The following is a 24,796-nucleotide window of genomic DNA, read 5'->3' as shown; positions in this document are numbered from 1 at the left end:
TTTTATTTTTAACAATAAACATTAGAAAAAGAATTGAGATTGAGGAGAAGACCTATGGCATGACGCGGAAGGGACCTAACGCTGTGCAAGATGTATGCGTCCCCAAGAATAGCGAAAACTAGGAACTGTGGGAATATATATCTTTCTTTTTCTTCAGCTTTTGCCCCGTTCACAAGCGGGATCGACTTGTCGTGATCGGCTTCGCCATTTGGCTCTATCGAATGTCTGATCTGGGTGCAATCTCGAGACTTTTAAATTCCCATTCAACGTATCAAGTCACCGTTGTTTCGGCCTGCCTTTTGGGCGTTTACCATCGACTTTGATGTTCAGACCAATCTTGGCAAGTGAATTCTCGTTAGCACGAATTACGTGATTTTTCCACAATTGATGCAACCCCATATCGATAGCGGATATCTTCATTCGGATGTGATCAAAACGTGTCACGCCACTAGTCCAACGCCACATTTTCGTCTCCATTACCGCAAGACGCCGTTCATTGTCTTTTATAGTCAGCCAACACTCAGAAGCATAGAGAGCCACGGGACGGACGACATTGCGGTAAACTTTAAACTTGAGACGTTCGTTGATATGTCGATCACACGATCGTGGAACGCGACTTCATCTAGGTTCTGTTAATGCGTGAAGCAATTTCATAACGCAGTTCTCCATTAGCTGATAGTGTTGACCCGAGGTATTTAAATCACTCAGTACACTACCGCTGACAGTAATTGTGCCTGTTTCATGGGGATCGGTCGTCAAAAACTCAGTTTTGTTTAGATTCAATCTGAGACCGTGTTGCATGAGGCGATCATTCCATTTTTGAACAAGTTGCTCGAGATCATTTTTGCTATCAGATGCTAGGAAAACATCATCTGCATGAAGCAGTGTGTAGGGCGCTGGACATTGAATATCCCGTGTGACGGTGTCCATAACAAGAACGAAGAGGAGTGGTGATAGGGCGCTTCCTTGGTGAACACCAACAGAGACACGAAGCGCTTTTGATATACCTGCCATACTTCGAACTTTACTTTTCGGATCGTGGTAGAGCAATTGAACCCAGCGCACGAGTTCTTCTGGCACTAAGTGTTGTCGTGAAGCATACCAGATGAGTTCGTGTGGCACATAGTCAAACGCTTTCCATATCCAGAAATGCAATATAAAGAGAGCGATACTTCTCACGGTGTTTCTCCATGAGCAACCGCGCAGCGTGTATTGCGTCAGTAGTTCCGCAGTTTTTGACAAACCTGCTTGATTCACGGTTATCCCAACGATTGTGAAGAATGCGTTCAAAAATCTCCATGGTATGGAAAAGTAACCCGATCGGACGGTAATTTGAACATTCTATTGGAGGACCTTTCTTTGTCCATATTGGAACAGTGGTGCTTTTTTGCCAGTGAGATGGTGTTCTTCCTTCAGTGTTGGGTCCCAGCTCTTCGCTTTCCAGAGCTCAGATGCGATGTCGTCAGGTCCTGTGGCTTTCCCCGATTTCATTCGTTTTATTGCTTCCTCGACTTCAGTTACGCTGACAGGTGGAACTGTCCAAATGTCGGCAATGATTGTGGAAGTGGAGATGAGCAAATTCTTCAGTTGAAATCTGCTCGAAGTATTCTCGCCATCTATTCGATGCGGATCGACGGTTGGTAAGCAAAGTACCATTGTTGTTATTAACGCAACAGAAGTCCTCGATATCATGTGTACGTTCTTACGGCTTTTAGCAAGTCGATAAAGATCTCTCTCGCCATCCCGAGTGCCCAGTTTATCGTAAAGATTTTTGCAATGATTCGCTCGGGTGACAGCGACCGCTTTCTTTGCTTCCCGGTTGGCATTCTAATAAATTTGCCAATTTGCAGGCGTTTAATCGACGAGAAATTTATGGTAGACGCGTTTCATTTCAACATAATTATTTCAAAGCCAAGTATCTCGGTTGATGTACCGCTTACCCGGCTTGGTGACACCGAGGGTTGCAAAAGTCGCTTTGTGGATCATGTCTTTTATTTGGTTCCACGATTCTTCCACATTCGTAATGGTCGGTAATCGTGTGAGTGAGATCGTTTATTCTTTCTTCTCACCAAATTGCCACCATTTAATGCGCCGCGGGCCAGTGCGTTCCTCACGTTGTTTTATCGGTGGCTTAATTCGCAGGACGACAATCAATGGTCGATGTTGACGTGCGATGGTCTCATAGGGAACGGCTTTGCAATCAGTGACAGTGGTAAAATGTCGGTGTCTTATGAGAATATAGTCGATTTGCCTTTTACTGTTCCCACTGTAAAATGTAGGAAGATGAGACAATCGTTTGATGAACCATGTATTCATAAATACAAGGTCATGGGTGTCCGCAAAATCGATTATACGCTCCCCACCCTCATTGCGCGCTCCGAACCCCTTTCCTCCATGGCACCTGTTACCGTCTGCCTTTTCACCCACATGACCATTAAGGTCGTCAGCAGTGATGATATAGTCGTCAGCAGGTACGTGACAAGTCTTTTCATCGAGAAGTTGCCAGAAGACATTTTTCTCGGCATCAGATCGACCAATCTGTAGTGTATACGCGGTGAAGAAGTGAATAATGCGATCAGCTGATATAATGGTGAGCTTCATCAGCCGATCATCAAATCGTTCGACTTCTTTAATGGCATCGCGGAAACCCTCTGAGATGACAATGTAGTGTGTGGGCTACCAAAATAGAGAAGTTTATAACCATTTTTACCGCGTTTGCGTTCAATGTCGCAGCTTTTGGCACCAGACCATCGGGTTTCTTGCAGAGCGGAGACATCAATGCGCCTTTCTCGAAGGGCTCTTGCGAGTTCCTCGGTCTTTCCAGTTAGGGTACCAACATTTAGCGTGCAGATACGTATTTGTTTTGTTTGGACTAACTTGCTTGTATATGGTTGCTAATCACCCCTTAATGGGGTATAGCGCGTTTACACACCAATGCGCCATCAGTCCACTGAAATGCGCTTCAACTCCTTGCTGGATTCGCCAAGAAGCCCGCCCTCCTCTACTGTTCTGCGCCAGGTACTCTTGGGGCACCCAGTCGTTGGTCATCTTTGGAGAGTGGATCCTACTGCATGCAATTGTCACCTCTCCTTAATGTGTGACCTATTCACTGCCAAGTTTGTGTTTAGGAATGTAAAGGAGTCTTGACTCATCATCCACTTGATGGCGGGCCGTGCCAATTGGAAAGAAACTTTCTATGTGGGGAAAAAAAACTTAAAAGAAAAAGTCTAAAATGTTTTTTAAATGCCCAATACAAATACAAAAGACGAGGCGATCTCAATTCTAAACGGGACAAATGTAGAAGAAAAAGAAGATTCCTGGAATCTATAAAGAAACATCTCCAAAGGTTGATCGACAAAGAAGAAGCTGGTTTCTGTTCTGAATCCTCAGTCTGACTGGTCATCGTAGTCATCTCATCTGCATTAATAGACAAAGACATGAAAGCGTCAATCTATATCTATATATCTCGGAAGTGTTCCTGCCGATAGCGACATCGAACCTAGCTACAAGCCTTCGTCGACACTCGTCTTGGTCATGTTATCGTGGTACTCTGACCTGATGTAATTTTGAAAGATGAAGTTTGCGGAGCACGGGCCGGTTACTGTAGATACGCTTATAACAAAGCGGGAGTTCCGGTGGATATGTTACACATCAAGGAAGAAAGACAACTCCATTGCTAACTATGGCCACTATCTTAAAAAAGTCGATGCGTGGATCGTCCCTGAAACACATGGCACAGAATAGTGGAGGATGCATGCAAACTTTTCGAAAAATCCTGAAGGGATCTGATACGCATTCCTGCAAACTGTCAAAGATGTGTGATGCACTGCACAGTAAATGGCAACCATATAAGTGAAAGGTAGACTGAAGATAAATACCAACAAAACCATTGTAAATATTCGGCAACTTCATTGTGGGCTCATCGGCCATCGTGTGAGAATTTGTTAAGTGTCGCAGCCCGCAACTCCATATAATGGAACAAACTATCGCACGAGGTCCGATGGCTGGATCGTCGTAGAAATACATGGCGCAGTGGAGCAAGACTGCGACCTTTTTTGTAAGTCCCAAAGGCAGTGACGTATAGAGAAAATTCTGGTCTAGGATAAAAATTATGCAGAAAACGGTCCGGGGTAAGAATTATACGAGTTTAGGGCGAAAATTATACGGCTCGCCCATTATTCCTTCTTTCCATTGAATTGTTTACCCTGAGCCTCCGAGAAAACTCCGGGCCCGGCGGGAACCCCCCCTTTCATCCCCTTCTCGTTAGCCCTACCCAAAAGAGTTGAGACAAATTCCTAGGAATTCACAACAATTGCACGTATGTTAGGTGCTGTTAATGCGCTGTTTCATCTATGAATCTAAGCCATGGTACAGCAAGAGCAGTTCGTAATCTTATTATTTTTCGTGAACCCAACAGAACTACTGATATCCTGATATCGTGATTGCATTGCTTAGCTCAGCTTTAATAAGTTTAGCCAGCTATGTGCAGGCTGGAGTTGCTATTAAAGAATCGCTGAGATTCTTTTGGATCACTGAAAGTTATCGAGGGTTTCTCGCCCCTCAGTTGTCTTCTGCTGAGCGGCATTGACTTTTGTGGTTGACATCGTCTAACTCTCGTTGGAGTTATTGCTTTTTCCTTGCACATGCCATCAATTTTTAAAAGCTGTCTAGGGTGGTAAATTTTCTTTACTTTCGTACTGTTCTGTTGCTTGTTACTTCCGGCGCAGGAAACTTTTTGAACACGATTTTTTTCGTAGATGCTGTGCTATAATCGGATCCGCCCTAGACTGGTTTCATCAAATAATTTTTGCGATGTCTAGATTTACTTTCCATTACTGGCTCGTCCATTTTTGCTTTTGGTCAATTACGTGATTTTACCTTGATGCAGGACGAGACAGTTTGCGCCATAATATGTCGCCCTGATAATAGCTATTAGTTCTCCGGAATGTCCCTCCTGCGTAGAGCACTCCATATATACTCTCTGTTCATGCTATCGAAAGCTTTCTCGAAATCGATCAAGAGCAGATTAAGGGAAGATTTAAACTTCGAACACTGTCCGAAAATGATCCGTAGAGTGTTGATGTGGTCAATGCAGGAGGATCCAAAACGCAAACTAGCTTGCTCTTTGTCGATCGAGCTTTCGAGATCTTTTTTGACTTGTTCTAGATACCCCTCCAATTGTCACACTCAAAGCCTTTTTTGGCATCTTAACAATCATCCCGTTCTTCCACTCTCTGGGATAAGTCCCAGATTCTCAAGATTTCCGTGCGAGTGGAAGCAGCAGTAACAGTAACTGCAGGTGCAGGAATAAATAACTTTGCAGGGAGACCGCCAAGCCCAGCGACTTTACCTCAATTAACAATTTATATTCTGCTAGGAGAAACACTGTTACAGCGAATAGCTATTTCATCAACAAGAAACCTTACCGAATGTGATACGGTTAAGAACGGTAGTAAAGTATTCTTCCTGCCTCTTCAATTCTTCATGGCATCGTCGATAAGAAATCGATCGTTAATGTCTTTCACAAAAACATCGAAACATTTGCGACCACATGCGTGGTGCATGATTGGGATATACACTTCTGAAATCATTGCATTCTGTGGGATCTTCAGCTTCCCTGACAAGCGCAATATCAAATTCGGTCTTGTCCCGACGTACACTACGCTGAACTTCTCGGGATTTCGCTCGATATCAGAGTTCGATCGCGTTACGCCCACCATCACTTGCAGCGTTCAAGAGAGCTTTCAAGCCCTCTGCTCCTTGATCCACTTCCACGATTCTGCAGTCAGCCAGATCTTATGACTCCCTTTCGGGACTGGTCGACGACTTGCGTAGTACTCGACCATTTTTAATGGCAGCTCAACGCCCATCGTTATTCTCAGGCGAGTTGTCTGCCGTCCGATCATCAAGAGAGCTCTCTCGCTATCGAGCGATAGATGGATCATACAAACGGTCAATTTTGAACATGGAAGGTCACAGCTCTCCAACGCTGTGAGAAGTGGCGGACGCAACATGCGACCGTCAGATGTTGATCCTTTTCTAAGCAGCACGGTGCCGATCAGTTGAAACCCAACTGATTTTGTTGCAGGTTATGTACTCAAAAAATGTGCCACCAATGATGAGGCAGTGGAAGCTCAAGATATCCACAAACCTCCCACCATTATCGTCGCGGTTATCAAGACCGTGATTCCTCATTACAAGTCCAAGCAAAGTGTTGTCAGAGCCTTGAACCTTGGCATTCAGATCACCCATTACCATGTCACCTCTGAAAAATCTCCCCAGAATTGGGTGTGATTGCTCGATGAAACCATCCTTCATTGTATCGGAAATCTTCTGAGCACCCTCGATACCATTGTCGAGAGCGTGCGCACATTCCAGAAACAAATCAGTTTGTTTTCGATAGGGTCTTCGGCCTGAGGTTAGTCTCTATCCGAGGCGTTGTTGATGTTTCGGAAGCAGTAAAGTTTAAAAATTTGCAGTTTGCTAGCTCACCCCCGGGATAGGTACAACTTCTGTAAATGCTCAAGGAAAAACTTGCTGTAGTGGAAGTCGCCGAGTGGCATGCGAGGAAGTTCCTTAACAGCGGGAAAATCAAAATTAGATGGGTAGTATGCAAGGTATGAATGCGAATAACCCCCACCAAGTAGTACAGTGTGCTGATGGATACACATCTGCAACTTGCTAGGAACCCGATAGGAGGACAGCATTCTGTGGTCAGGTAAGTCACCAAGTGAAGATCTGCAACGAAATCGAGAATTGCGTTCTCTGCAAGGATCGTTGCGCATCTGGTAAATGCGTTGCATACACTGCGAGTTCGGGGCGGTGTCCAGTCTTAAGGGCGGAATTAGGAAGAGCTAGGGCGCGACTTGCATAGTCCGCATCCTACAGATTAACATACAATGGAGTGCAACCGCTCATGGGCTGGTAGCGCAGTTCGCTGCGGAGGTAAAAGCTGATCTAGTGCAAATTGGTGAGCAATACAGGAACAAGGACCTGGCTTCATGGTATCTCGACTTATCGGGTACCCCTGGCATCTGGGTTCGCACGGCATTCCACTTCGGATTCTTGTCCAAGGTGCTTTGCCTGGTGTTTAGAGACAACATTTTTTAGCGTTTACGTAACACCAAACGAGACGATGGTGGACTTTCGACGTAGGCTCGATGTCCTAGAGGGCGGCGTTTTGGGCACAGAGGGGCGAATTCTGGTAGGAGGTGACTTTGGTGCTAGAAGCCTTAAATACGGCATGGCTCACCCAGAATCCAGAGGGATCGTGGCGAGAGCCGGACGTGTAGTTTAAAAAACCGGATTCACACCTATATTCCGGCGGCCAGGCCGCGAAGGAAACACTCCTGACGTAACTTTAGCATCGGAATCTCTGGGACCGTCGCGTCGGTGGGAGGGGACTTTTCGTCAAGTGACCGCCACAACATTGCGTTCGAAGTGGTTGACTCAATTTGTCGGCGTTCACCAAACCGGCGTCAACAGCGCTTAAGGCGTCGAGGACTACACGTTTTTAATTGGGAAGGAGTTCAAAGAAGCAGTTCTCAGCATGAAAAATAAGAAGGCGCCGTGTGCTAATAGAATCCCGGTGTTCCGCTAACGGCCAGACTCGTGGTTCGAGGCGTTTAACGCTTGTCTGAAGGAAGGCATTTTTCCTTGATCTTGGAGGGTGACGAAGCTCGCGCTAATCAGTAAAGGAAAAGGAGATCCTACCGTCTGCAGAACGGCCGTTGTATATGCTTGATACTGCCGGGAAAGTGATCGAAGAGCTCATCAGGAGTAGACTCGCTGAAGTAATTCGTGCTGCCGATGACTTATCCCCAAAGTAGTTCAGGTTCAGAGAGGGAGATCCACGGTGGATGTTGTTATGGAGGCCGTGGATGCGGTTCATCGGCAGGAACGTAAAGCTATCTACAGCCGCAAAGGCGAAAATTTAAGACAGGTGTTTGCCCGTGAAGAATGTTAGCGCACATATACCGAGTAGCAAAATGAGCCAAGGGGCAGATGGACTGCGCGGCCATCGCAATTTAGATCCGTGGGTGAACCGAAAGCATGGTGAGATTGATTATAATCTTACACAACTTCTAAGTGAGCACGGAGGATTTCAGTCTTACCTGCAGAAGATTAGGAAGGCACGATCTCCTGATTGTCTGTTCGGCAATGGAATCGCGATGCCGAACACACCATTTTCTCTTGTGAAAGGTGGATGGTTCGTCAGCAATCTTATTCAGACACAGATGAAGGTATGAGAGAGATACGCTGGAGCAGATGGAGTCAAGTTGCGCATTACGCTTGGGTTTTCCTTGTTGCGAAGAAGATCGAATTCGACCGGTGGAGGGACCGGATGGCAAGGGGTTCCCTGAATTAACAACCCCTTCCTCCCCATCACCAGAAATTAATTCAGGGAATAAATAAGATAAGACAAACAAAACATCACCGGGGTTATACTAGATAATGTAGGGTGGGTCGAGAAATCTTTTCGGACCAACTAAATAGGGCCACATAAACAAAGATAACGCTACATCAGTAACTCTTCCATAATTACTGTGGTATTACTATTATCTCCCAGATCTTTGATTTTAATTATGAGGCTCCCCAGTATCCCCATCGCTGCCCTCTAAAAATATTAATTCGCCTCTAAGTAGAGTCTCCTTGCACAGGTTGCTTTAATGCCTTTATAGACTTCTCCTTTTCTTGATAATCAGCCTTACTTGCTTTAAGATTGTGTAATTAGACACTATTCCATAATTAATTCTGTATTTTGCTTTTTACTATGCAAAAACTGATAATAAGTCGCAAGTAATCAGCATTCACTTAGGCGCTGGTGAGTAGGCTACCGAAGTATGGATCGTATTGCTATTGCGCCAATCTAATTTGCAACAGTTCCTTTAAGGTTAACTTCGGAAGTGGTCTGCGAATGGAAATCCCTCGGTGGTTCTAAGGTTGGGAAAACTTTATTTTTTCCTTCCGTTTAATACCTATCTCAGTTCTAGGCATGTGAAGCTTGTATCAATGTGGCTTTATGTAAACCCCATTTTCGTTCGCATGATATCGCTACCGCTGAAAATTGCGGGTTTCTTTTATATGAGTTCGTTAGTAATGGTAAGATTTCCACCAAACTTTCCAAAATATAGTAATATACCATTTTTATTTCATTTGAGCAGTTGGGGAGTTTCTTGAGACTTATTTATGGTACGAATAAATTTTTTGGAGATTTGTCGGTTAAGTAGCTTTTGAGAATCGCTCCTTTTTCTAACCGCCTTCCGCTCTATCGCTTTGCGGCTGATATATAAACTAAAACCGGAGTCGGTAAACACTATTCCTACACTACTATACCATATCCCACATGCGTATATTTTCGGAAAACAATTGTACATCCGCTTTTGCGTGTCAACACAGACCGAATTATGCGTGGGGCTTCACAGTTTTCGTTAAATTTCATATCAACAGGTATTACCATTTCCAAACTCATTAGTAGACAGACAGTGAACGAATTTTGATAAAGTTGTGCTTTCCACAAAACCTTAACAAAACATCTTTGATATTTTCTGTAATTACTTTCCATTGCTAATCGAAAATATGATTATAGACACAAAACACTTACCCATATTTAGCAAAGTTTGTCCACATCCTAACTAGACGTTTTTTCACCAGAATTTCCGGAGATGTTGGATCCAAACTCAAATTGAAGAATCCAAATTGGAAAAGATAGCCTAGTTCGTCTCCATGGCATACTCCTGGCCTTGAGATTGCTAAAAGTCTTTTATAAAAGCCTAAGGATCCGTCAAAGGCGAACCGGTATACGTAGACTGGTGCCGAACTTCGCGATGCGTGCATTCTCACTGTTTTGCTAAGGCCACGAAGGAACATCAAATCGGTGAATAACTGGAAGAAATATAAGTAGCAAAAATTTCTTCAGTAACTGGATGAAATGAAGGATAAATTGATGCTTGAAGCTTATCATGAAAACTATGGGGGTAAAAACTTATAAGATTGCATTTACGATACGTATAATGAGATGTCACTTAGCATAAAGAACGTAGCGAAAGACGTATTAAGAGTCAGCATATGGGAACTCCAATGTCATACCACGATGCATATGGCACGACGTAGAATCTTTCAATGATCTGAATTTCTACGCTATGCTCGTTTTACGTTTACGCATACGTAAAATATTACGCTTAGTTCTTTGCGCCAAATGACATTTCATTATACACATCTTAAATGGTAAATTCTTCGATTTCCGTAGATGGTCTACGAACTTGAGTGAGTGAATATTTATAACACAATACTTACAAAGATCATTTCCTCCACTGTATTCATGGATACAGATCGAGATCCAATGTAAAATTCTCTTATAATCTGTGAAAGATTCTCAGCGTGTGGAGAATATGCACCTCCTGGAACCTGTAAATCATGAGGTACCAAGCGAACAAAATCATTGTCAATGACTTTGAGCAGCATAGGGTTTTGCCGTAATCCTGTAAAAATAAGTGAGTTAGACTCCTTTGAAATTTTTAGAATATGAACTCAAATACTTCTTATAAGTATCATGGCTTCATGAGTGTTGTATCCGAGAATATAGGGAACTTGAGTGAAGTTGCCTCTTCTGTATATTTCCGAAGGCTCCTCTGTTAAAAATGGTTCCTCCAAAAATGGATATGTCTTATTCGAATCATCTCGCCAGCCACCTTCAACAGTCGGCACAAAGGGAAATCCAACACTTTTTCTGGTATCTTCTGGTGTCAGAACCTTTAGGGCATTTTCTACCAATTTTCTGGCTGGAACTTGTCTTAAGAATGTTAACAAATCTCTGGTATTATTCGTTTTGAATCCTAACGCTCTTCCTAATCGAAAAGCTCTAACCATAGGTTCGTCCGCTCTAGCCCATGGATTCATTGCTGAACCGCTTTGGGAAATTGCACGATGAAACAGACCTCGTGCCATGGGGGAAAGCATTAAATATTGCACGGATGATCCACCTGCTGATTCTCCAAAGATGGTCACTTGATTCGGGTTTCCGCCGAAGGCGTCGATATTGGTTTGTACCCATTTAAGCGCAAGTACTTGATCCTGAAATTGAATAGAAGGTAGTTAGTTAAGCTCGAAGAAATTAGAGTCTAAATGCACTTGACAAGCAGAGTAGTAGTTTTTGCACTCTAACGGGGTTCCAATAATGCATTTTAAAAAACTGAACAACCTTAAGACCAGCATTTCCTGGAGCATCTGGTCCCGCACTCAAAAATCCAATAGGTCCAAGTCTGTAGTTGATTGTGACCAATACAACATCTTCCGCTATCAGAAAATCTGGTCCATAAAGGAAACTATTTCCTGAGCCAAATGCGTATCCTCCTCCATGCAGCCACACCATGACTGGTAAGTTCGGATTGCTAAAAAGGAACATTCAAAATTTCAATAAAAATCCACAAAGCTCGCATATCATACGAAGCCATAAAAAATGTGTATATTATTTTTCCAACGTACTATCCTCCTTCAGGTAATTTTTTGGTAAAGACATTCAGGAATAAACAATCTTCATTGCCTTTATATGCTTCCAGAATCATGTTCCTGTGAGGACAACTGTTTCCTTCCCGTAGGGCGTCACGAATACCTTTCCACGGCCGCTCCGGGTGTGCTGCTCGAAATCTAGAAATGTACATGTTTGAAAGTTTTCAAGTCGATTGATATTTTTGAAACTCACCTACGGGTTCCTACTGGAGCCTGGCCATAACGTATTCCCTTAAAGCTATAATATGAGCCTGTCGATCCAGATTTATATCTTTGGACTTTACCTCGTAATCGACCTTGTGGTGTTTCAATTATCACTCGTCCTTCTTTCTGTAAGGAATAGAGAAGATTTGATTGTGAATAATAAGATACGGAAAGTAACTAAAAAAGATACATATCTTTAGTTAAATACAAAAAAACAGCAGAATAAATATGTTTTGCAAGTCTGATTGAGAATTTTCCAAAACAATTCAGAATAGATAATTTCAGACCTTTCCAAATCAATTTCAGAATTTTCCATTTCAAATTCAGAATTTGTTCTCGGACTGCTCTTTCGGCTATGATCTGTTTTTGACAATGGTTTATGATACTAGAATGTGTGAACGCTTCTCGTCCATGGTGTCAATGCTTGCTTGTTTCAATTTTACCGAGAATTTTAGCGAAACAGACTGAATATTCTGGGCCTAAGCTAAGTGAGATGGTGGGGTTCTGGAGAGTGCTACTCTCCCTCTTCCGGTAATGTGCTTTTGTACTCTGAGAAACCTAGAGCCGCCAGACGCGAAATCGGTGTCGAAGGTTGATCTTAACTGCAAAATTAAGGTGCATCACAATATGCAGTTCTGAAGTAGCTTTCTAAAGGTGACATTGTGATCATGATGGATGGTTTGAATGTCAAGGGGGCTTTGCAACACTTTTCTCGAATATGTGGTGGGTAGGCATCGTCTTGGTGGTCGTAACAACAACGGCGAATGATTTGTAGACTTCTGTAGTTTTCACCGCCTCGTCATTAGCGGCACATTGTTCGAGCGCAGGGCTTGTCACAAGGCTAGCCTGGTTTCCACTAATCAATAACGAACATCACATCGAGTAATTGTCTTCTGAGTGTGCATAACAAAAGAGGTGCTGTCATCGGCTTCGATAGGGGCTTTTATCTCGCTTACTTTTGCTTCCGTGTCACTATTACCCCTGCTTACACGCGTTCAGAGCATTGGCATCCCAAATTAAATACAGGCCGTCTCCACGATCCGACTCTAAACAGGCCCATTCCAGAATATTGATGAACCCTTATTTCTGCCAAATGCTAAGAACGCCACCATACCTGGTTGATTGCAAAAACCCGGAGGCTTCTCGATGAACGTAAGGAGCTCAGAGCTCTGTTGATAGCTACAAGCGGGGTGAGTTTCGATACGGTAGTAAAGTATAAGAAGTTCAGGGTAGTGTGCACTATATCAAGAGGAATTTCATCACTGCGTTGGCTAGGGAAGCAGAAGTTGAGAGGAATTCCGAGGATCTTGCTCGATTACGAAAGAACTTGCAGGTCCGATTCACTCTTTGCGGATGGTGTGGTAAGTCACGTAACATGCGGATACCGAGTACCCCTTCAAACAGAAGTAAAATTATTTTTGCTATTAACGGGCCAAACGAAGGCGGCGGTCTTGATGGTCTCCTCGAGGAACTTTCCCGAGCAGCCAAGATTTCGAACAATGACACCGATCTTGAATGCGACAGCTGATCAGCAAAGAGCAGGTTGGTTTCCGCTTTGGATCCTCCTCCGCATCAAGCTTAAAGCATTAACAGCTATAAATTCGCCTTCGCTGTTTGGTTCAAAAATCTGGAAATGCAACAACCTCAACACCAACAGGTTCAATATTTCATAAACTCATGTCTGCATCGTGTCATTGGGGTATCTTTGCCTGAGACAATAGCAAATGAAAAACTTGGTCGGTGCACAGGCCATATACCCATTTACATGTGGACGATTTATATAAACCACAATTGTGCGATGAAATCGAGGGCGATATTCGGTGGCTGGCAACGTTTGGTGGGTTCAAATAGGAACAACTGCTTTGATGTGTCGGCATTAGGGACATGGGAGATGAAATTTGGAAGTTCTGCTCTGAAAGTAGAAAAAATTTTCTCTACGGTATGGCCAACTCGATAGTCTAGTGAGATATCATGTCTGGGTTATCTACATGTAGCTATCAACAGTGTATATCGTACAGGTATTTTGGAACCAAGAGAGAACAGATTAACACCAAAGCAAGGAGTCTGCACTGGCTACTACTGAGCACCACACGCTTAGAGTATTTTCTATACAACTCCCATAAGGATTCGCTCACCGCTTCAGGGAGCTAAAAGGGGAGATTGCACTATAGATCCCTTTGGAAGGAGCGCCGAGCTACGAGGGTCATCTACTGAAAAAGTAGAAAGACCCACTGTCCCAACGGCGAGGATGACTGGAAGTGAAAAAGGGAGTAACACCTCAGAGGTTAAGAGTCCTGGCGGTCAAAAAGGAGAGACGTCATCGAATTCAAGTTCGGAAAAGGGGCCACGAGAAAAGATAGCAAGCTTCGAACTGCCTGATGCCCTTTATCGGGAAAAAATAGTGACGAACTCTCCAACCAGGCGGAAATGCGAGTCAGTAAATGGAATAAAGGAGATGGAAGAACTGCTGGATCTCATTGCACACCAGCGAAACTCCTGGAAGACAGCCGAAGAGCAGCTGATGAAAAAGAATATTGCTCGTGCAGCCCCTAGTTGCCAGAGGGGGAACAAACAATCGATAAAAGGAGGCGAGAGGAAAACAACAAACAGAAGACACAGCAAGAAGAATTTCGAGAGGTGGTAACAAAGCGGACAAAGCAGCAGCAGAAAAAAAGGAGAAAACTCAGCAACAACAACCTAAGCTGAATAGCGATGGTAGTGGCTCCACTGTAGTAAAGTCGAAGTCTACTATGACCGGAACATCGGCGCGAAATAAAAAGAGAAGAGGCGAACCACGGTCAGAGGCCATTCTCATCAAGGGGAAAGAAGGGAGATCTGTCGCGGAAGTGCTTCGAAAAGTCCGCAACAGCGCCAAACCAGAAGACGATGGGTTAGATGATAAATCTATCCAGCGGACTCGAACCAGCTATATACTTGTCGAGCTTGGGTGGAAGACCGATAAGAAGAGTACGTTCTGCAAGGCAGTCCAGATAATTCTAGGCACGAAAGCAACGGTTTCCAGCCTAGAAACCATGTGTATCCTTGAAATAAGGGATCGGGATTGTCTCACTAATACGGAAGAGGTGGAGGAAGCGATAAAAAGGGGTTACCCAGATGTGAGCAACATTACGGTGGGAGTTACGTCTGTCAACCCCGTAGGAAAGGAAAGAAAATTCGCCATTGTCACTTCCCCTAAGAAGATATCGAGCCAAGTTCTCCATTGAGGGAAAATGAAGTTTAGGTGGATTATTTGTCGAATAAGGCGAAAGGCAGTTCCAACTCGCTCTTTTAAGTGTTAGACATACGGACATATAGAAGGGGCAGGAAACTTTTTGTTACAAATGTGGCGAACCAAGGCACAAAATGAAGATTTGTGAGTCGATAAAGTGCTGTGTTCTTTGTAAGGATCGTGGTCTGCAGAAAGAAGATCTGGCTCATGCTCCCGGTTTAAGGCATTGCGAAGTCTTCAAAGGGGAATTACAAACAGCGAAAAGTCGAGCACCATGATCCGCATCCTGCAAGCAAACATGCATAGGAGTGCAACTGCTCTTGACCTGATGCGGCAGATGGCCCAAGAAAGAAGAGCTGAGTTGTTGCTCCTCAGCGAGCAGTACCGAAATAGGAGCTGACCATCGTGCTATTTCGATATATTTGGCACTGGTACCGTCTCCGGTTAACTTGCAAGTGCCGGCCTATGGTCGAGGAGACAGCTTCGATTAGGTTTGTTCTGCGGAAGTGCAATGAGTCCATGCAAATTTTTCGGAATAGGCTTGCTGACTTGGAGAACGAGATTAAAAACACGCAAGGGAGGTTTCTAGTCGGGGGAGACTAGACCAGAGCCCTCGAATGGGGTATGCCTTAACCAGATTCTCGGGGCACACAGATTTTGAAGATGGTCGCCAGGAATTACCTGTGCACTGGTGGACGTCACGCTGTCGATGAAGAAGTCTTCTTCTTTTTCTTCAGCCTTTGTCCCGTTCACAAACGGGGTCGGCTCGTCGTGATCGATTTCGCTATTTGGTTTGAATTCCCATCCAGCGTATCAAGCCACCGTTGTTTCGGCCTGCCTTTTGGTCGTTTACCATCGACTTCGATGTTCAGACCAATCTTGGCAAGTGAATTCTCGTTAATACGAATTGCGTGACCATACCATCGAAGACGCATATCTCGCAATTTTTTCACGACCGGTGCAACCCCATAACGATCGCGTATATTCTCATTTCGATGCAGGAGTGAGTACTGAGAAATACCCACTCTTAACTACAAAGGAACTAGAGGTGTGGCGGTCTTATCCATTAAGGACACAAAAGCACCAAGACCGGATAGAACTCTCAGCATAGTGTTGAACCTCGTATGTCAATACAAGTCGAACTTGCTACTCGGCACATTCAAGGCATGTTTGACTGCCGGTGTTTTTCCCCTCCGATGGAAGGTTACGAGATAAGCAATTGCAAAGGCGACCCCGAGGTGTCGTCAACGTATCATATGGACACAGCGGGGGTGCTGTTATAGAAACCCATCAAGGCACGACTAAGATTGAGGAGGTGGTCCAAGCGGTAAAATTTGCGAAAGCACACTGTCGGTGAGTGGTGCTCCCTGTTACCCTCGGCGTAAGAAACGCCTTCAATTCTGCGAGGTGGTGATACGCCATGCTTCCTATTGCGAATGTTGAGGGACTATTTAAGGGACCCTGCCCTACTCTACAAGATCCGGGAAAGATAGTATCAAATGAAGGTAACATTGGGGGCTGCCCAGGAATCTATCCTCCGGACCATTGGAACGCGTTATATGAGAGTCTTCTACGAATCGAGATGTCTGATGAATCGCAACGAGTCGGATGTGCGAATAACGTTATGGGACTCGTTACCGCACGCACGGTTGAGGATACTCAGCACACACTGGGAATCGCGATGCGATGAGTAAGCAGATGGATGGCTGAACATGGATTCTCCCTAGCTCTGGACAAAATCGAACTCACTGTGCTGACCATAGTCCCATAGTCCTCCCTATTCAGGTTTGTGAAACCATTGTCTTGTCGAAGCCGGCGATGAAGTATCTCGGCATTATGATAGACATGAAGATGAGCTTCTTTGGGTAGATTCATAATACTACAGACAAGGCTGCGGCTACAATGTTTGCAATTTGCCGGCTGATGTCCAAGGTCGGAGGTCCCTTATCCAGCAGGCTTCGTTTGCTGATGAACGCGGTTCAGTCTGCCCGCGTTTGCGATTCCGAGGTATGGGCTGACTCCCTTAGTAAAGAAATGTACCGCAAGCGCCTAGTGCAAGTATAAAGACGAGGGGCTCTGCTAATTGTGTTCGCTTATCGTATCGTGTCGAATCCAACAGTAATGGTGATAGCGGGAGTTATTCCGATCGCTCTCCATGGTGCCGAGCGAAGGCTTATATACCTCAGAAAAGGGGAAGGAAATAGGAAAGCTGTCGCTTGTGAAGAGAGAGCCCGTACTCTCTGTGCATGGCAACAATTTTGGAAAAGAGAATCTAGAGGTAGATGGAACGCTCATTATTATAAAAGACGTGCAGTCGGTTCAATCGAAAGTACGTTGAAGCTAACTATTACCCCCAGTGGACATGGGTATTTTCAGTCTTATCTGCACACAATCGAGAAATCACGGTCGCGCGAATGCATTTATTGCAAGGATGTAATGGATGATGCCTGTCACATCTTTTTTTCTACAGAAGGTGGGAGCATCACCTCTCGATGGAAGGGCGTCTTGCGTCCTCGGACACCATAATTGGGGCCATGTTGCAGAGCGAGAACACGTGGTGCCGACTGGCACTTTACGCTCAAGGCATTCTTAAGGCGAAAAGATAGAGATGGATAGCTGGATAGCTAGGGTAGTTGAGACTCCCTAAATTCACGGGATTTTGCTTCTATGTTGAATAGGCCTGCCCTGAGGCAATGTGTCAAACGGTTCCGGGCCAGAGTTCTAGACGTTCCAGGGGATGTTTTACCCTTTAGTCTATCTGAGTCAGAAGTCCGGCATTTTATGCGTAAATTCATTTCACCAATTTCTCTCCAGGTGCCGCGTTTTGGTTTCACTAAAATTTGGTATGCATATGACCCAACCTTTTGTGCTAAAACGGTGAACTAGCTTCACCTTAAATTTTCACCATTTTATTGGCTTCACTTGTTTCATCCAAAATATGGCATTATTGCGAAGTCTGCTCTGGTTAGCTGCAGACCTCTTTTAAATGAGAATACAATTATTTCGAACGAAGAATGCCCAGCAATTTTTCAAATACCACAGAAGAATGGCACATAATTTCTACTGAAATTTCGTAAATTTGAAGATGATACCGTTTTGAATATTAATACTAACCCCAGGAAACCACCAATTATTTTCAGTCGAAAAACTTTCGAAAAAAATCCAAGTCAATACCAACAGAACAACAGATGTCTACCATATGAAGATTATGGATGCGTCAGGTTCCTATTGAACGTAAATAAATAAATATGGAATTTCATCGACAAAGGAAAATAATGAATTATTCATGCAGTGCAGTGCAGGCGGTTCATCAGCTGCATTAAGTGTTTCTCGGAATGATGTAACTTAGCGTCGACATGTCTACCATATGAAACCAATATTTTTTGCCAATACCCTGGGGCTAAATTTTTCACTAAATTTGTTTTTGTATTAAAAATCTGAGGTAAATCTTTTGTTTACATTTTTTTAAGTGTTCCACCTTTGTACACCTCTGGCATACTTTGAGGAACGTTTATAAATGTTTAATTGTTCATTAGTGCTGTCAGCACAGTTTGAATGTTGAGTTGTAATGATCGTTGGAGTGTGAGAGGGAATTTTGAAAATGTCCGCGCTACGTGTCATAGTACGCGAAGCAATGAGGAGAGGTAGATAATATCCGACAAAATAGAATTGTACATCAGTCAATTACAGAGCATGAAGATCATCATCAACGGCGCAACAACCGGTATCCGGTCTAAGCCTGCCTTAATAAGGAACTCCAGACATCCCGGTTTTGCGTCGAACTCCACCAATTCGATATCCCTAAAAGCTGTCTGGCGTCCTCACCTACGCCGTTGCTCCATCTCAGGCAGAGTCTGCCTCGTCTTTTTTCCGGGCTGAATCATCCTTATCCATACGGATTAGGAGAAACAGTCCGTGCAATTCATCGGCTAAAAAATCATAAGTTGCCAGGAGCCGATGGAATTACAGCTGAATTGGTTAAATATGGAGGCGACCAGTTACACCAAGTGGTTCATCAACTTGTGCTCAAGGTATGGGACAGCGAATCAATGCCTGGCGATTGGCAACGAGGAATTATCTGTCTCATACATAAAAAGGGAGATATCACACAGTGCAGCAATTATAGAGGTATCACGTTGCTGAGTACCATCTATAAGATATGCTTCGCTATCTTGCTAGGCCAGATAGCCCCATACGCCCAGAACATCATTGGCCCATACCAAAGAGGCTTCACTCCAGGCAGATCAGCAACAGATCAGATTTTCTCTCTGCGGCCAGCGATGAAAAAAACTGTTGGAATATGGACAACAGTTGCACCATCTATTCATCGAATTTAAAGCCGCCTATGATAGCATAGCCAGGGTAAAACTGTACAAGGCCATGAGAGAATCCGGTATCCCGACGAAACTAATAAGACTGACTAGGCTTACCCTGACCAATGTGCGAGGCCAGATAAAAGCAACAGGATCACTCTCAAGACCATTCGACATCAACAACGGTCTACGACAAGGGGATGCGCTGTCATGCGTCCTCTTTAACCTGGCCCTCGAGAAAGTGATCCGTCATGCTGATGTCAATGCAAGAGGTACGATCCTCTTTAAGTCCACCCAACTACTGGCCTATGCTGACGATATCGACATCATAGGAGAACCACCCGAGACGTACAATATGCCTTCATCCGCCGATTGGCGCCAGATCTTGGGCTGCACATCAATGAAGGCAAGACAAAATATATGGTGGCAACGTCAGCACCGAAGACGAACCAGCCAACAACATCAAACCGCACTGGTCAAACAGGAAGAATAAGGATAGGAGAATACAACTTTGAGACCGTTGACAATTTCTCCTGTCTAAGGTCGAAAATCACAACCGATAACAGCTACGATAATGAAATCCGCGCACGGTTGTTGTCAGCCAACAGAGCCTATTTCAGCTTACAAAAACTGAAAAAAGAGAAGAATACTCCGAAGAATTTTTGGCCCCCTACAGGAGAATGGACGATTCCGTAGCCTACACAATGACGAAATCTATGAACGATACCATGACCGTCAGGTTGTGGATAAAATCCGGGTCAATAGGTTACGGTGGGCGGGTTACTTAATCCGTATGGATGAGGATGATCTCACCCGGAAAGTCTATAAGGGCAATATCTATGGTAGAAAAAGAAGACGAGGCAGGCCCTGCCTAAGATGGAGCGATGACGTAGGCCAGGACGCCAGACAGCTTTTAGGGATATCGACTTGGTGGACCTCGGCGCAAAACCGGGATGTCTGGAGTTCCTTATTAAGGCAGGCCTAGACCGGATACCGGTTGTTGCGCCGTTGATGATGATGATACGGATTAAGTGGCCCGCCGTTATGTAGGCTACGGAATCGTCCATCCTCATGTAGGGGGGCAAAAATTCTTCGGAGGATTTTTCTCTCGAACGCAGCCAAGAGTTCGAAATGTTTCTTGCTAGGAATCCAAGTCTCCGAGGAATACATGAGGAAGCATGGAGATAGTCACATATATGTGTATCTACAGGAAGTGGAATCGCACAGTCGGGAGGGGAAGTTCTTTTGAAAGAAGGAAGATTCTAAATCTTTCGCAGTATACAGCAAAGTAGTCGTAATTGCAGAGCATATGTAGGTTAGATTAGATTACACGATTGGCGATGTAGACATAGTGGTTGTTTAAAGTCCGTTATACCTAGAGCTTGGATGGAACTCGGAAAAGAGGATGTCAACTAAGGGAATAGGAAAAGGACGTTGGGAAAGATTTGAGCGAGTAACACATCGTGTGGCATTTGTTGTGGTTTATTGCCAATTTACTCACTGAGCACTAGCGCTAAGGTGTCTAAATTGGATTGAAAGAGAATAAGTCCAGTGCAGGCGAAACAGATGGAATCCATTTACGGTCGTCTGTATAGAAAAAAGGCTTAGTATAGAGCCTTCGAGCTCTAGCTAAAAGAGAAAATGACTGGGATTGGTTAGAAAGGTAAGTGACGAGCCATTGATAATTTATATGGTTAAGTGAGGAAAATTAGGAGAGGAGTATGTGTAGGAATTTACAGAAATCGATATAAATAACGTGTACTTCTTGCCGTGAATAAAGACCTTTAATAAAGAAGTTTTATAAAGTCGAGTAGATTGGTAATAGGTTAATAGTCACTAGATCGTCTTTTTACGAAGCTATACTGCTCTTTTGCTATGAGGTAACCAATGTGTTTGGTCAACCGGCCGTTGATATATCTTTCGAGGAATTTGGAACAGAGGGAGAAAAGTGGAATAGAGTGGTACTTCAAAGCTAGAGTAAGGTCGCCGCTTGTGACAATAGGGATAATAGTAGAGAAAGTGACTAACGGTTTTGTCCAGGGCAGAGCAGCCCGTTCAAGCCTAAGCCAGGCTAAAGCTAAATTGTTTGCTAGGGATAGCCTGGTTTAGGCTTGAACTACCTTGCCGTTTGAAATAATAAAAACTTGTTTTTCCAATTCGCTAGTGTTGATTTATATTTTGCAAATCCCGACATTTCGGGAACGACTTGGGACTTGTTAGCACTGATGAAGGGAACAAGTGATTCCCGAAATATCGGTATTTGCAAAATATAAATCAATACTAGCGAATAGGAAAAACAAGTTTTTATTATTTCAAATAACTAATCGCTAGAGACACCGCGTAATTACACACAGATACCTTGTCGTGTTTATGATTATATACAAAGAAGCGATTTCCATCTGTTGCCACTAATGGTCACGCTGCTCCCAGGGCAGAGGTGAGGCAGCATCTGATGAGTTGCCTCTGCCTTGGCGGAACCGTTAGTCACTTTTTCAATTTTTTGAAAACTTGGTTGTTATGCCCAAAACATGGAGTTCTTGGACCAAAAAAGGGCTCTCCACCAGGTCCGATCCAACATCAAGTAAATGTGGACTTAGGATGATGTAGACAGCTTCCAGACTTTTGTTGAAAATTATTTATAAAAGAAGAAAAATATTGTAGTTTCCGCGGCCTTGCGTCCAAATATCATTCGCCTTTTTCCAGGAAAATTTGAGAAAATACATCATTTTTTCTCCCGTTTTAATACCCCGTAAGATTTCTAATATACCACTTCCAATTTCCTAGTTCCCATCCCAAAATTAATATTTAGAATGGTTAATTTTCCTTATGCTCGCACATAAGCTTTCCCAGGCTACATATATATTATTGGATGCGGATTAACAATGGTAAGTGCGTAGGCGCTTGCCATATAGACATGGAGAAGGCCTTTGATACCGTCTGGTTGGGTGGACTGATTTCTAGGCTCCTGATCGCGAACAAGGATAGTTCTGAGCACATTCCTCATAAGAAGTGTGTTAGATACCTGGATGTGCATCTTGACGAGTGTCTCCAATTTAACGAGCACGTTAAAGTCGCGCTAGACAGCGCGCGCAAGGCATTCATGTCTCTTCTTTTATGCTCCACATTTTAGACGGAAGGTTAAGATCATTTGCTATCTTACTTTGGTTAGACCGTTGCTCACCTATGGATGTCCTATTTGGTTTCATTTGAGTGCTAGCCAAATAGACAAAATAAGGATCTTTGAAAGGAAATGTCTGCGTGCTTGCACGGGGCTTAATAGGACTGCTTCGTCAAACTATGAAAATTATGTAACTAATGAGGTGATGTATGCAGCTGCTGCTGTGCCGAGAATCGACACAGTTATCATCAGATTGATTCGGAATTATATAGTGCGATCTGTTTCGCATAGCGAGAATCCTTGAGTTTCGCAGCCATTCTACCCAAATGATGGGTATTACGAGAAAACTCCCACGATAGGTTGCATTCCTCCCGAAGCGTTCGTGTATCTTGACAAGACAGTTATGTATCATATACATAGGTGGACTAAGGACAAAAGGATAGAATACCCCCCGAACTTGATTGTGGGATTCCGGAATTTGAGTGGAGATACTCCAGAGCAATTGCTATTAAGCGGGACGAAAAAGAGAAATCATGGTTTTTCCGTTTGTTTCTTGGTGGGGATTTGTAAATATGTACATATGAAACGGGAGCTGTTTTTGCCTCCAGTTGTAACTTATACATTAATATGTTATTATTCTTTGTCTGTTTGTTAATATTACAACTATTATTATTACTTTTTCTTCCTATGGATGTTATTGTAAAAAAAAGAAAAAAATATATAAAGCGAAAAGTAAATAGTTTTAATTATGATAGTTTTGAGAACAATAATTTAAGTTAGGAGTATAATTTGAAGCGATCAAACATTTATAATTATTTCTTTATTTATTTATTCTTATTATATTTCTCTTCTCTGTCTATAAATTGTTATCCAAAAATTTTGAGAGTCCACAATGGCCATTGGATTTAAGTTATTTTTGTTAGTTTAAAAAGATTGTTTTTTTTGTTCATTTTTCCAATCTATATATTATTGTTACTTATTTCTTTTGTTTAAGATGGAGAGATGTCACTTGAAGGGGACGGATTGTAGCATTAGACTTTCTCAGGAGTTGACTTTGGTACACAGTGAAAAAAGATAGGGGAAAAAACAAAATGATCGTGAGCATTAGTACTTTTGGAATTAAAATTATGAAATTAATATAGTGCCTCCTGGGAATGAATTGATTCGAGGTAACAAAAGTAATTAACGGCGAAAGGGAGATTTCTGGCTGCCAATAGTTGGCATGGATCCACGCTCCATGAAAAACAGTGCGGATTCAGTAAATTGAACGTTGCGCTGCTTTTAGACAAGCCTATTTTATTGTCAACCCGCTGGAGCATGTCCTGCGAACTGGATGACCGGTAATAGAACCGTGGGCTAGAATAATGATCAATCCAACGAATCTGGATACGATAAGTACAAAGAAAATCTATTTTTGAAATCCATCAGTACCTCAGTAATTTTTTCCTTAAATTAGATTAATTTAGTTTTAATACTTTTTAACTGAAAAAGAAGCTGGGAACGAAACGCTGTCCAAGGCGCCACATCCAGTAGAAACCACTTTTCCTAGATATACAAATTGATAGATTCCTTCGAAGCTCTGTCCATTAATGCAGATAGTCAGAGTACGATGGCCCATTAGACTGAAAACCTTGAAAAAATAGAGGACTTGTTATTTTGTCCAAGGCAGAGGCAACTTAACAGAGGCATAGGAAACGCCTGATGAGTTACCTTTGCCCCGGACCAAACCACAAGCAACCTATTTTTTAATTTTAAGGTTCTAGCTCAGAACTTAGGGATCGGTGGACCAAAAAACGAGACAGAAAGTTTTTTCAATGGTCCGTTGCGCCATAAAGTTAATGGCGAACTCAGGACACTCCCTTATTCTTAAAGAAATTTGAAAACCTTGGTTTTCTTGGTGCATATCTTCAGTACAACCCTAATTGCTTCCCTTTCCTAATCCACAACCATTTGGCATAGGTCCATGGCTCGGTGAAAGAGCAACCAGATGTCATGAGCCTAATCGTGGTATTTGAGGAAAGATGTCATCGTCCATTGAACTCCTCCACGTCCTCCGGACAAGGTAGCATGAAGAATGTCACCAATAAGAAGAAGAAATAATATCGGTGACAAGATACAATCTTGACAGGCTTGGCTTTGGACATAAAATTTTTCTGAGATTTTACCTCGATGCAGCACGTGACATTTTACGTCATCATACGTCGCTCTGACAATAGCTATTAGTTTCTACGAAGTACTCTTCCTGCGCACGTCAAATACACTCCCTGTTTACGCTGTCGAAAACTTTCTCGAAATTGACAAAGAGCAGGTGAAACGAGAATCTAAACTACTCTCTCTCTAGCAAGCCCTCGAGATATTCTTTGATGCGTTCCATTGACGGCAGGAAGCACGCATATATCTCTCCAAGTATCACACTCAAAATCG

At 43.3% G+C, this 24,796-nt stretch overlaps 1 protein-coding gene across 1 annotated transcript in view; it reads right to left on the bottom strand.

Annotated features, from left to right (window-relative positions):
* The window catches only part of LOC119651347 (esterase B1), a 108,284-nt gene that overhangs the window by 835 nt on the left and 82,653 nt on the right, over positions 1 to 24,796 (bottom strand). The window contains exons 4-9 of the mRNA XM_038054907.1: positions 11,702 to 11,838; positions 11,485 to 11,646; positions 11,201 to 11,390; positions 10,539 to 11,073; positions 10,297 to 10,481; positions 9,605 to 9,885 (exon numbers count right to left, since the gene is read on the bottom strand). Coding sequence (XP_037910835.1) covers positions 9,605 to 9,885; positions 10,297 to 10,481; positions 10,539 to 11,073; positions 11,201 to 11,390; positions 11,485 to 11,646; positions 11,702 to 11,838 — 1,490 coding nt within the window. The remainder of the gene's footprint in view (positions 1 to 9,604; positions 9,886 to 10,296; positions 10,482 to 10,538; positions 11,074 to 11,200; positions 11,391 to 11,484; positions 11,647 to 11,701; positions 11,839 to 24,796) is intronic.

This window comes from Hermetia illucens, chromosome 3 (genome assembly GCF_905115235.1).
Source record: "Hermetia illucens chromosome 3, iHerIll2.2.curated.20191125, whole genome shotgun sequence".
NCBI lineage: Eukaryota > Metazoa > Arthropoda > Insecta > Diptera > Stratiomyidae > Hermetia > Hermetia illucens.
Note: the sequence above shows the minus strand (reverse complement) of the source record. Positions and strands in the feature narration are given on the sequence as shown.